At 39.4% G+C, this 13,638-nt stretch overlaps 1 protein-coding gene across 9 annotated transcripts in view; it reads left to right on the top strand.

The window, feature by feature from the left end:
• LOC120563607 (CUGBP Elav-like family member 2) overlaps window positions 1-11,365 on the top strand; it is a 32,681-nt gene extending 21,316 nt beyond the window's left edge. For 3 of the 9 annotated variants that reach the window (XM_039807883.1, XM_039807887.1, XM_039807888.1), the window contains exons 8-14: window positions 542-605; window positions 1,991-2,128; window positions 2,814-2,939; window positions 3,794-3,970; window positions 4,088-4,234; window positions 6,464-6,648; window positions 7,577-11,365. In XM_039807883.1, coding sequence (XP_039663817.1) covers window positions 542-605; window positions 1,991-2,128; window positions 2,814-2,939; window positions 3,794-3,970; window positions 4,088-4,234; window positions 6,464-6,591 — 780 coding nt within the window. In that variant the 3' untranslated portion in view covers window positions 6,592-6,648; window positions 7,577-11,365. The remainder of the gene's footprint in view (window positions 1-541; window positions 606-1,990; window positions 2,129-2,813; window positions 2,940-3,793; window positions 3,971-4,087; window positions 4,235-6,463; window positions 6,649-7,576) is intronic. The other 6 variants (XM_039807890.1, XM_039807891.1, XM_039807885.1 and 3 more) reach the window with 5 other exon arrangements.
• Window positions 11,366-13,638: the final 2,273 nt, after the last annotated feature.

Genomic DNA, 13,638 nt, shown 5'->3' with positions numbered 1-13,638 from the left:
GCTGAAGAGAATCAGTTTAATGTGTAAAGTTTATATGTACTAGCCCCATAATAAGCTAATCTTTTTGATAACATTTTAATATTTAACATTTTTTGCTTACAAGGGAGTCTATATTGTAAACAAAGTGGCCGCTGCATTTCCATCCAGTCACTGTTTAACAGGTGAACAAAACAGGATCACCTAACAATATAATTCAATACAAAATATGCCTGAGAAAATTCCTGCCTTTTTCAGTTTTTGTTGAGACTGCGTGGTCTGTTCAAACATGAACCTTAACACCTCCCAAATCTGCCATTTGTGGCAGTTACCAAACAGCTCCAGGTGCATTACCACCTCTTCCTGGACTGGAGCAGACAGACCCTGATTTGCATTATCCAATCTTTGTGTCACATTCATTGTATAATGGCAACACTTGAAATGTCTGTTGTGAAATTCATCAAAACACGCAACTGTGATTTATAATGTTGATGAATTTAGACCTAATATTGTGCCCCCCTCCCTTTTGATTCTTGAACTCAGTCTTTTTCTTTGTCCTCAACAGTTGCTCCAACAGGCCACATCTACCAGTAACCAAGGCAGTTTCAATAATATGCAGAGGCTAGGAGGTGAGTTCACCCTCTCTGATGTCAAGACCACTGTTCTTAAGTCATCCTCAAATGAACAAGCCAACACTTGTCATGTCAACAACCTTGTGACTCTGCCTGACACACACGTTTTTAACTACTGTAAATCACATTACGCTTTCAGATCAGTGGCACATTCATAATCGGTGCTGTTATTCTAGGCCTGTGCAGGCTGCTTAAAGACAAACATGCCGCACATAACCATAAATTGATTAAATTAAACAAGACTAGGTCAAAACCTAGTATATGGCTGCACCGTGTATGGTTAATGTGCTTAATTGTGGCCAAATAATTACAGGGATATTCAGTGGTAGTGTCTATAATGGGAATATAGATATTACATGGTCATCTGTTGTGGTCCCAGTTTTGTTTGTTTACTGAAGTACCTTATTCCATGACATGTTACAGAAACATTAAAGACAAATAATTGAGGACCACTTTTCACTGCCAAAGTGTTATTGTGTAATTAATGTTACTTTGTTAAATAGACCAGACCTAGGTTGCACCCTATGACAATTGAACCACATCCTCAAATGTTGGTCTTGAGGAGCTGCAGTATTTATTCATGCATAGACTGAAACCTACACTGAACATTTACTACCACCTGACAACTTTACAGTGTATTTCTTCTCCGCTGTCTCTGTATTGCGGAAGTTAATCAGCTGATTGATGGGTGATAGCAGAGTTAAAAGCCTGTGTCGCGCCAATACATTTCGAAAGCGAAATGGCCAATCGGGAAACGCCAACACTGACATCATCACGCTCACTCCGACCAATGGTGGAACTTCATCACAGAAGGAAAGAATTTCGAGGTTATGAGCCTGGTCGAAAAGGCACACCCCATAACTATAGTGAGGCCGTTTTTTGTATGTTGAAATATTATTTCAGGTCAAATACTAAAAGCAGTACTGCATTTTCCCATTGGTATTAATAAAGTACTCTATCTAATACAACCCTGACACCAGTGTGAAAACTAAAATAAACATATTTGGATTGTATTTGGTACAGTAATGCCAAAGTGACCAAATGTAGTGGCTTGATTATGATTTAACAAAACCATGAGAGATGATGAAAGAACTCTATGGATGAGTTAGATGTTAACCTGACTAACAAGAGTGAATGGAAAAGAGCAAGAAGTATTACAAGAAAGCCATGTTGTGTCCAGGCAGTGTAAAATAGAGGAGGCTGAGAGATAAAGTTTTTTATTGACAATCCCAAAATCCCATCCCATCTTAAGCCGTAAAGATATATTCTCTATGCTTGAATTCTAGAGAAGTTTGTTCCCTCCTAAGACTTTTAGAACGGTGCGTGTCTGCGAGAACTTTAGCGTAGCTTTGGAAGTCACCTTTGTTTCTTCGTTCTCGCAGCAGGCATGAACCCCCTTCAGCTGCAGAATTTGGCCACATTAGCTGCTGCTGCAGCTGCAGCCCAGAGCTCTGGCAGCCCGAACTCCACCAGCACCATGTCTGCAAACAGTGCAGCCCTGGGAGCCCTGGCCAGTCCAGGTAATAACTAAAACTAAAACCGACATGAGCCGTAGTATGTGCATGTACTGTGTATACAGTAATGAGCACCCAGTGCGAGTCGAACACTGTTCATGGTTATTTTTAGTTTAGTTAGAATACTTTAACTATTATGGATGTTTTGCTTGCTGAGTTTTTGACCTTGTTTGCTAAATTTACATGTCTGTTATCTTAGTTTCTCTTCAGACATAACCGTTAAATCTTAAGTGTAAATAAAGAGATGAACATACATGTTCAGTTAGCCCTCATGCTGCTGTGATCGTATCAACAAACTGCTCTGCAAACCTCCCTCCTCTATTTGCCTAACAGCCCCCAGCCATTCCTCAATTATTTTATGTGAGTTAATCAGCCATATATAACATTTTATGAGACCCCCCCCCATTTCCCTTTTAATCTGTGTAAATATACATTGGCTCCATCTGTCAGAGTTTTGCATATTGCTGCTGCGGTAACGACTCTCCGCTTTAAGAGACAGATTTTTAACTGCCCTCTCACTGCTGTGCCATCCTCTCATAATCGTAACAATTTGTGGCAAAGATGCCAGACGTACAGTATAGAGTGATATGAGGTGTGTTTAACATGTGCTAGTCATCCCTGTGGTAACGTTTTTATTTTTTATTACATATACAGTGTATATTTAAATATATTTTTTTGTGTCTTGTAACAGTCGGTTCAACAGCAGCGTCCAGCGCGGGTGCTGCCATGAACACCTTGGCATCTCTGGGCACACTGCAGGGTCTCACTGGCACCTCTATGGGCCTCAACCTCAACGCTCTTACCAACAGCATCAGTGGTAAGTGTCTGTTTTTAATAGCTGGATAAAAGCTAACAGTTGTACACTAATGTCAATGCTGCATTAAGAAATGGTTACCACTAGGGAGCAGCGAGACTTAAAAACCTTACTGTTTTGGTTTGCTGGACTGAAAAGCAAATTTTGCTCTGTTCTTGCTGCTGCATGTTAAAGATAGACCCACTTTATTTGGTACACCTGTAAAACTTAATGCAAATCAATAGAACAGTCATAAATTCTACCTTTTTACGAAGATAATGATCAATTTTGAGAGGTATTTATTCAACGGTTTTATTATTGAGGTTTGTAAATTCTTTTGCATTGTTATACTGGTATTTTTATATTTTTTACAGTCATTTCTGTTTTTATGCTTAATATCTTAAGTGAGTGTTGTATTTTGAGAGCAAAGATTACCAGAGTCGAATTCCTTGTTTGTTTACGCAAACCTGGCCAATAAAGCTGATTCTGAGGTTGTAATTTGCTCTGGTGTTGGACTGCACTTAATGATATTGAGAGGTGTTTTGCCCATCCTATTTACAAACATGATGGAGAAAGAATATTAGTAACTCATTTTAATATAATGCATTCCAGAACAACAATACCACTAATTATGACCTCAGTAATAAACGCATGCATGGAATTAACACTTAGATAGAATATGTGGCAGAGCTGTTGTTCTGGACTGAATTAGCTTGTACAGGTGTACCTAATGAAGTGGCCAGGGAGTGTAACTTGAGAAGCAAAAGGCTTTGTTTTTCTGCCCCCTGGTGGCCAAAAACATGTAATTCCTCAATTTTCTGTAAGCTGCAAAATTGGGTTAAGAGTGTACAACCCATTTGTTTGTTTTTGTTTCCCAGGTATGGGGGCCATGAACGGAGGCCTGGGAGCCTCCATGGCCAACGGGTCAGCAGCCAGCTCCATGGACGCTCTGACCCAGGCCTACTCAGGGATGCAGCAGTACACCGCCTCCGCCCTGCCCTCCCTCTATGGCCAGTCTCTCCTGCAGCAGAGCATTGCTGGCGGCCAGAAGGAAGGTGAGCATTATCACTTTTGTTAAATAACATTAACTTGAGGATTAACTAATTGTGTCTGTGGGTGCATCTTAATACGTTTCTAACTTGAGTCTTGTCCGTTTTTCTTATCAAATGGAGTAGGGCCAGAGGGCGCCAACCTTTTCATCTACCACCTGCCCCAGGAGTTTGGGGACCAGGATCTTCTGCAGATGTTTATGCCTTTTGGAAATGTGGTTTCTGCCAAAGTCTTCATTGACAAGCAGACCAATCTGAGCAAGTGCTTTGGTAAGTGTGTTGGCACCACTGGGCCCTGAAGCCCTCTTTATTGTATAATTGATGTACGTGCCACGTTGTGTGGTGGATATTAGGGTTCTTAAAGGAACACGCCAACTTATTGGGACTTTCGCTTATTCACCGTATCCCCCAGAGTTAGTTAAGTCCATACATACCCTTCTCAGCTGCGTGCGTGTTGTAACTCTGTCTGACGCCCCCACCACTAGCTTAGCTTAGCACAGATCCTGGAGGTAACCAGCTCCAACTAGCCTACTGCTCCGAATAAGTGACAAAATAACGCCAACATGTTCCTGTTTACTTGTTGTGATTTGTATAGTCACAGGGTGTACAAATAACAAGGTCACATTAACACAGCCATCTTCTAACAGTATATAAACTGGGAACTATATTCCTAGAAAGGCGAAGCACTGCTGGGCTTCTCAGGTGCTGCAAGCACCTGAGAAGTTATGTAAAATTAATTAGTTTGAGTTATGAAATTATGCAACTCAAAAGTTATCATGAAATATTGTGTTTTAAGAGTTAGTTTACTCATATTTAGGAGCACTAAATGATATGTTTGGTTACTTAATTATAGGGTCATTTGTTTCTGGCACCAGTCTTAAAGCGTAACTCTCGCCAAAATGCAACCTAGGGTCTTTTTGTGAATGTACCCGGGTCAAACTTTCGTTTTAAAAGCATAATTAGGACGGAAACGCCACTTTTAAGATTTACCGTTTTTCGGCCTTTTGAATGGGAGAGCTAGGGCACTACTCTGGTCGCATCAAAATCACTATTTTTACAACACTAAGAAGGTTCGACACAACATGAAACTTTGCTCAGAGTATCACCAGGGGCTCTACACATGAACATGAGCATTGAGAACATTGTTTGTGTACAGAGTTTACTAAAAAAAGGTTTTGAACAACTCACTGTACCTGTTGTTTTTCTGGTCGCCGTCCATCTCGCAAGTAAAAAATAGTCGAGGGAGGAGAGTAAAGATGGAAAGCTCCTAAAGCTTAGTTCCATATAAATGCACAGATAATTTGTTTTGTCATTTAGTAAAAAACAATATTGACCTTGGAGTCTGTTCATTCGCATTCAGAGATCGACTCTTATTGACTGAGAAAATGGCGGATGGCGTAAACAACAACTGCTAACTCTGTAAACTCTGTGTACACAAACCATGTTCTCAATGCTCTAGTAGAGCCCCTGGTGATACTTCGAGCAAAGTTTCACGTTGTGTCGAGCCTTCTTTTTTAAAAATTGCGATTTTGATGCAACCATTGTAGTGCCCCTAGCCCTCCCATTCAAAAGGCCATTTGACCGAAAAATGAAAATACGGTAAATCTTAAAAGTGGCGTTTCCGTCCTAATTATGCTTTTAAACGAAAGTTTGACCCGGGTACATTCACAAAAAGACCCTAGGTTGCATTTTGGCAAGAGTTACTCTTAAAGTAATAATTGCAATGGCTTTCCTTTTTCCAGAGAAGATTCTCTCCTTTAAACCCCCCCACAAAATCTGATGTTGTACACCATGCCCTTGAAGTACCAGGCAATGTTGTGTTTAAAGGTCCCATGGCATGAAAATTTCACTTTGAGGTTTTTTAACATTAATGAGTTTCCCCCAGCCTGCCTTTGGGTCCCCCCCCAGTGGCTAGAAATGGTGATAGGTGTAAACCGAGCCCTGGGTATCCTGCTCTGCCTTTGAGAAAATGAAAGCTTAGATGGGCTGATCTGGAATCTTCCTCCTTATGAGGTCATAAGGAGGAAGGAGTCCCCTTTCTCTGCTTTGCCCGCCCAGAGAATTTGGCCCACGCATGAGAGAGAGACATCATGGCTTTCAAACGAGCAAAGTGGCAGTTGGTCAAGGCCACACCCCCAACATCCACCTTACGTACGCTCAAGTCGGTGTCGCCTCAGTGTGTTTTGAGGCAGTTTTTGGAATCTCGGGGACCTGACTAATCAGTCCGACTGCCTTTTCTAACGTCGGTCGGCCGTCTGGTTAGTGTGTCAGCGCCATAAGGAAAGCTCTATGTGGGACTGGCTCTAGTGGCTGTAATTCTGCACCAAGGCTGAATTTTGGGAAAGAGACTACAGACAGTATTAGGGGATCACTAAGGTCTATATAAAAGCATCCATAGAGCACCATGTCATGGGACCTTTAAATGTGAAGGGGGTGTGTTGAAGTTCAAACGGGGTGTTAAATGTATGTAACATGTGCCCTCTACCTTTTTGTTATCAGGGTTTGTCAGCTATGACAATCCTGTGTCTGCGCAAGCTGCCATCCAGGCCATGAATGGTTTCCAGATCGGAATGAAGAGGCTGAAGGTTCAGCTGAAGCGCTCCAAGAACGACAGCAAACCCTACTGATCCTAGCCCTGGGGCCTTCCCCCCCCCCTCCCCAGCTCTAATGCTAGCACTGCTAGGGTAAGTTCACCCTCCAGCCATGGTCACCACAGCAGAGACTCAGTGGGGCAGGGGGGAAGGAGCCCACCACAGGAGGGAGACTCACTCTACTCCTCTTAATAAAAAAAAAAAAAAAAAAAAATGGTTACAATGATCTTTCCACATTTTACTGTATTTCATTCCTGCGGTTTTATCATGAAATTTGAGTCGGATTAAATATTTTAATGTATATGATTATTTATGACTATCACTGGAGTCAGTGTTCGCTGGAGGTATTTTGTGTCACTGTAATTAGTGGAGACCATCAGGTGTGTTTTCATGCCATTTCATTGCCTTCAGGTCAAGCTAGACAGGTTGACTAAGGATCACTTATTGTGTTGAAGGGCTGAAGCCAGGCCACGTAGACCCAGAGCTTCAACCTGTCTATGGCTTTTTACATTTAGTCTGTCTCATTTGTTTGTCATTCTTAATGTGAAAATCTTTTGCACTCTAAATTCTTAGATCATTACTCTCTTTCTTTCCCTCTTCTGTCTCCCACTCTCTCTCTCATATCTAAGCCATGTTAAGCTAGGCTACCTCTCTTTTCTCTATTAACAACCTCTTCCAGTCATTCCATCCATCCTCCAAGTCTCCCGGAAGGGAGACTGGTTCTAGATGGATCTCTTTGGGTGCCAAGTATACAGCATGTTGGAGTCTCTGCCATATGTCCTGGTGGTGTCCCTTCCTTAAATCTGTGTATTGTTTTTGTGTGTCAGGGGAGGAGGGGGGATGTTTACCGCACTGTCCTTTTTAATGTATGTGGTGATTGGCATTGTTTTTGTTGGTTTTTGTGCCTCATGGCTAAACGATTCTTGTGCTGTGCCCCTAACTTTCTCTTCTCTCCTCTTTGTCCTCTCTCTCTATCTCTCTCTCTCCCTCTCTTCCTTTCGTGTTTTTGTTCCTTTTTTAGAACAAATCTCCATGCCTGTTTGCTCATCATTAGCCTAGCATGTCTTCATGATGTTGAAAGCCAAGCCAAACTCCTGGCCTCATCATCCCACCATTGTCTGTGATGTCTCTCTAAGCTCGCCTGACCAATACCTGGCCACCCACTGACCCTTGACCTTAGCTCAACCTGATTTTTCTGCATGTGTATTCATTTTGTTTTGGTTTTTTTTCTGTATAGAAATGTGACAAGTGGGAGAGAGGTCAAGCAAATCAATGTGAAAAATTGCCTGCGTGCATTCATTTAAGAGAACTTTTTTCGAATGTTTTTCCTTTTTTTTGCGACTGTTTTAAAAACCAACCTGTGGGATTTCGTATTTTTAATTTAGCTTTGTTTTTTTGTGTTTATTTTTACCTCTCTCAGTAAAATTCACTTGAAAGTTGAATACAGGGATTGGCACACAGCTGTGCTATTTGGTGCCATTAGCAATACGTTGGCTTCTTTTAAAAAAGAAAAAAGAAAATGCTACAGGCCACTTTTCAACACTTTTGAAAGTCTGACCAGTAAAACCCCTCTCAGTGCTCTGTAATGATCTCTACATTTTGCGGGCAGTGTGAAGATTTACACCAAGGCTATTTAAAAATATATTTTCTTTTCATTTACAAAAATCCAGTGTATTTACCTTTTTTTGAACTATTGATGGCACAATAAAAGGTACATTTGCTCTGCTTAGAGAAATGACTACCTACATGAGTCAACTTTTTTAGAACTGATTCACAAATAGACAATCTGTGGTTTAAATGCACACTTAGATTACCTATATTTTATACCATTGAATCTATAGAAGTTTAACTAACAGAACCCAGGCAAAACTTTGGGTTTTTTGTAGATTATGTTGTAATGTCATCTGTGTGTGTGTGGGGGGGGGGGCGGGTCTTCAGTGTATTACATTTTTAAAGAGGACTAAAATCAGTTTGATCGGGCGTGAACGTTTGAGGATCATTTATAGTAAATTAAAAACACTTTAAGTCAAAAAATTCCTCTGCATTAATTGTTATTTCAACATCTGGGAAAAGGTAAAAAAAAAAAAAATTCCACAAGGGTCACAGTATGTAGACTTAATTTTCTTTTCAGCGTTTATGAAAAATTTAGTGTTCAACTTCCACGGTACGTCTTGTTGACTTTCTGTGAGTTTGTCATTAATAATTTAATTAATTGATGTTTCACCTTGGTTTAGTTTGGATGCCTCATGTTGAAAGATGATTAATGTCTGTTTATCATACAGATGCCAGACAATGTATTTTTGTTTTAATTTGATGTTAAAGTGCCCATGTGTCAAACTCAGTGTTTTTGAATTCACACGTTTGTTCCTGTAATATTACCTAGTTTTCTTTACACACACACACACACACACACACACACACACACACACACACACACACACACACACACACACACACACACACACACACACACACACACACACACACACACACACACACACACACACACACACACACGACCACACCGTGACACGCATAACACTTTCTGTGGTTGCAAATGTGGGAGCCCCTGAAGAAGAGATCACTTGGACACAACACACGACCTGTGGGTCTCTGCACATTTTATAGACACACACTCTTGCTTTTTTTTTTATTTTAGTTTTTTGCTGATTGTTCTTTTAAGTGACTTCCAGTATCATGTTTCAGTCGTACACAATGCACAGCACATTAATGCTACTTACTAAGTCCACCACAAATAGTGTTGGTTTACAAATACATTCCATTTTTTTCAACACAAAGTTTACATTTAGTTTTTGCCGGGGTGGTATTTTGTCTGTTGTACTACACGTTGCGACAACCCTGGTAAAATAACAACCACTTCACTCCCAAAGAAGGGTTCCCTAAAACTGCGTACCTGGTGGCGCTAAAAAGTTGTCAACTCAGGGGCTTTTTTTGTGTGTGAAACTAGACACTCACACAGGATTACGACACAAAAATGCACACTTATTCACCATTTGACCTTTTCGGTTTTGGATTTATTTTTTATTTTTTCTCGAAATACATAAATATTCCAAAAAATATATAATATAAAGAGGTACCAAATTTGAAACTGAAAGTGCTTGAGGAAAGTGTTGTGGTTTTGTAAGGAAACATTAAGCACAATTGTGGGAGCTAATCACTTTTGCAGAATGTTGTGTGTGTGTGTGTGTGTGTGTGTGATTATAATCCCCAAAATTTCAAGGTACCACCGATTTCACTTTTTAATATGGGCATGTGCTTTTTACAGTGTGTTTTTTCTATCCAAATGCAATACAATATTCAAAGTGCCATATATACGTCTAGAAACTGCCTACACATCCTTATCAGGCCTTGGTTTAGAGATTGCTGCAGTTCGCCTTTTTTGTCTATTTATGCCAGTGTAATCGAAAGCTCTTGTCACCTGCTCATGTCCCCCCCTTCTCTTCCTCCCCCCCACCTTGTGTGTTGAGTTATTGGTAAAATGTGTGTTGTGATGTACTCAATTTGAACAGTTGGTTTAAAAAAAAAATTGTAGATAAACAATAAACTTCCCTATACATTTGAAGTTTAAACCTCTTTCTTAGTGAGTGTGAACACGTGTACTGTAACACTTTGCGATACAAACGATGGGTGACCAGAAGGGGAATTTGTTTCAAAATCAAAGTGAACAAGATAAATCTCAAGTTAATAAAAAAAAAAAAAAAACTTGAGTGCCATGTTAAGATCTTGAAATGATAAAAATGTGTCCAACACTGAAATGATTGCAGATCGGTGGTTGGTATGCAGTGTATGGTAAAGTGTTACTGTGAATGAATAAAAAAAGCACAATGTACGGTCCACAGCGGTCCTAACAGGAACTTGACTCACTTCAGGGGCTTCCATCACAAATCCCGTTCAAGCTCTAACAATCACTTTTTTTGTTCTGTTTTCATATTCTGAAGTGCTATTTTATTTTATTTTTTTGACAAGTGTGGTCGCTTTGCATCTCTATAGATATTGTCTTGATCTAAAAGAAAAAAAAAAAAATCTTTTCCTGTTATTTTCTTGTCTGATAATCGGTAGGACTTTGTTCATGTTCCACCAATAATTTAATAGATGTTTTATCTTGTCTTGATGAAAGCCAAAGTGGGTGCATCTTGATGTGATCTGTAATATGCATACAGTAGTTTTTTTTTTTTTTTCTGTTCAGTCAATATAAATTTTTTGAAACTGGGTGGGATTTAAAAAAAAAAAAGACATGCACAGGCTTTCCAATTTCTACAACTGGTTGTTCATATGTATTTTGTACCAGTGAAGCTTTTTATATTGGAAATTAAAGAAAAAAAATTATATTGGAAAAAAATTGTCTGGCCTCTCAATGTGGCCTCGCCTTGACCAGGTCTCGAGTTTGGCCTCTTGGTGGTGTCAAGCAATTTTTGTTTGTTTTTTTGTCTCTAAAAGATGCCTGATTTTGATTTTACTCAAATCTCTTTGGGTTTCTCTATTCGTTAATCAGTTTCCTTTTTTGGGGGGGGGGGATCCTCTAAATCGTGGTAAGTTTCATGTTAGTATTTGTGCTGTCCACATAGTTTAATGGTCATCAGGATTTCAACAACTTTTGTGGATAATTGTCTTAGTTGAAGAGTTAACGGTTTAGTTTGAGCCTTGCTTTTTACCTGTGTAGAGTTTTCTGATTTTGTTTTTTCCCATAGCGGGGTGTGTAGCCGAAAGACTGTGTTCTTTTTTGGTCAATGTTTGTTCATGTGTGGTGTGTTTCTTTGCCTCTGTCTCCAAATTAAACCATTTCCCCTAATATGGACTGTGTGTCTTTGTGTGTTGTGCTTGTCCAGTGTTGTAAAGACATTTTACAAACCCCCCCCCCCTCCCCCAGTGTGTCATGTCTCGCTAACTTGTTTCTCTTCGTTGTGCTTCTCTTTGCTTATTTTTACGCAGTAACCGATGAAGGAAAGCAGGTTTATCTAAATGTTAATGTGAACCTCCAGGTATCTGATGGGCTGGGGGGGCGGGGGTGTCATAGGTAATTACTTTGGGTTTTATTTATAAAACTCCATTCTACAGCTAGTTTGGGTTTCTTATACATCTGTGAAGCTGCACCCTGTGTTTACACAAATAAATCAACGTTTCCTGTCAAAAAAAGTTTAATTAGCAGTTAACACCTTGAGTTTAGACTCCATAGTAGTTAACTGATTAGTTGATCAACAGAACATTAATGCTTTTATACCTGAAAATGATAGAAATTAATTGGCCATCATTTTGATAAAAGATCAATGATCATTACACTAGTTCCAGCTTCTCAAATGTTAAGGATTTGAAGATATTCTCTGTCTTCCATGACATGAAAGAAAATATCTTTTGGGCTTGGATGTTTTTTTGGGGAGAAAACGAGTCCTTTGAAGACGTTAACTTTGGCTCTGCAAAATTGTGAAGAGAATTTCTTGAACATTTTCTGAAATTTTTATAGACCAAATGATTAATCAATAATGGAAATGATCATTCGGTGCAACCCTGAAAACAAATGTTTCGAACATTTGTTGGTTCCAGCTTCTCAAATGTGAGGCTTTTCTTCTTATGTGTTATACAATTTTACATTGGATATACTAGGACTTTAAACCATTGGTTGGGAAAAAATCAATTAGAAAACATCACCTAGAGTTCTGTAAATTGTAATGGGTGTTTTCTCCATTTTCTGGCATTTTATAGACAAAATGACAAAAATTGATTGATAAGGTAAATAATTATAATTTGCAGCCCTATTCCATAGAAAAACTCCAAAAACCAGGTGACGGGTGTAAGGGGGGTGGTCCAGAGGCTTACCCCACTCTGAGAATTTTGGCTGTGAAAGCCCAAATTTGGTGGCCTCTGGCACATTCTAATGCCACTATTCCATCATATACTAATCTTAATAATTGCATATTTTAATTTGCCTACAGGATTGTAAATGTGGTGAATTATTGTAAACTAGAATGAGGCTTCTTGTGTGTTTTAGCTCACACAGTCTGTAAATAGCGATTTATATTTCAAGCCACCCATATTCCTGACTGATCAGAACTTTTGTATTTAAGGATAATTAGACCTTATTTATTATGTGTTATTTATTGACTCTTTCATTGTAAGTTTTATCAAGACATGCCACAATAATGGTTAATGTAGGCCTACTGTTACATAAACACATTCATATATCAGGCTACTGCAGGGAGTATGACATATATTTTAAAAACATGATTGTGGGCATCTGACATTAGTTTGCATAATTAGTCAATGGCAAAAAAACGTTCTAGGAGTTACAGTAAGGCTGCATTTTCCTCATATGAGATAGTTATGTTACTTTGACAACATTCCCTGTGTTTGCAGTGTCTTAGAGATGGCTCTGCTGTAAAAAGATGCAAATAAAGATGTAGCGCTTTCAGAGCAACTTGACGATTGCGTAGTATAGTAATATCAGTTTAACATGGTATAATAAAGATATTTCTATTGGACAAAGGGAGCCTCACCTATATCAACATGTCCTGCTGCATTGCATCATGGTCTAATAACAGTGGTGTGGGTGGAGAAACATAGGAGGCATCTCTGCTTGTTTTATTATACAGTTTCCTCTCTTGTTGAACTGTATGCTGTTAGACTAAGGAGAATTTGAGATAAATTAATAACTAGAAAAAGCAACATATAGAAAAACAAAATTGTCAATTTCTTACCAAAACCACGTAAAATCCTGCTTGCCAACGTTCAAATGTGGAGTCTGGAATTTACAATCAACACATGAACGCAGCACTGATCTCGTTCCTTGACACTTGCGCTACGTCACGGGGCTACTTGAGGTACTTCGGAGTTTTAACTTAAACACGAGGAAATGTATTATCGTATATTACAAATACAAAAGTGGTGTTTTTTAATAAACCTGAGACAAAAGTAATGAAAACTTAAAAGTGAAAGGTTTACTTATGAAACGTGTAACGTTACATGAACCTCAGCCAATAGGCTTCCGATGCGTCGTCTCCTCCCATAACGCCCCTCTCTCGGCAGTATGGCCGCCGACCTGTAGCCGTTCTATGGTTGGCGTGTGTGGAT

The sequence above is a fragment of the Perca fluviatilis genome, chromosome 8, assembly GCF_010015445.1.
Source record: "Perca fluviatilis chromosome 8, GENO_Pfluv_1.0, whole genome shotgun sequence".
In the NCBI taxonomy this organism is placed as follows: domain Eukaryota; kingdom Metazoa; phylum Chordata; class Actinopteri; order Perciformes; family Percidae; genus Perca; species Perca fluviatilis.
Note: the sequence above shows the minus strand (reverse complement) of the source record. Positions and strands in the feature narration are given on the sequence as shown.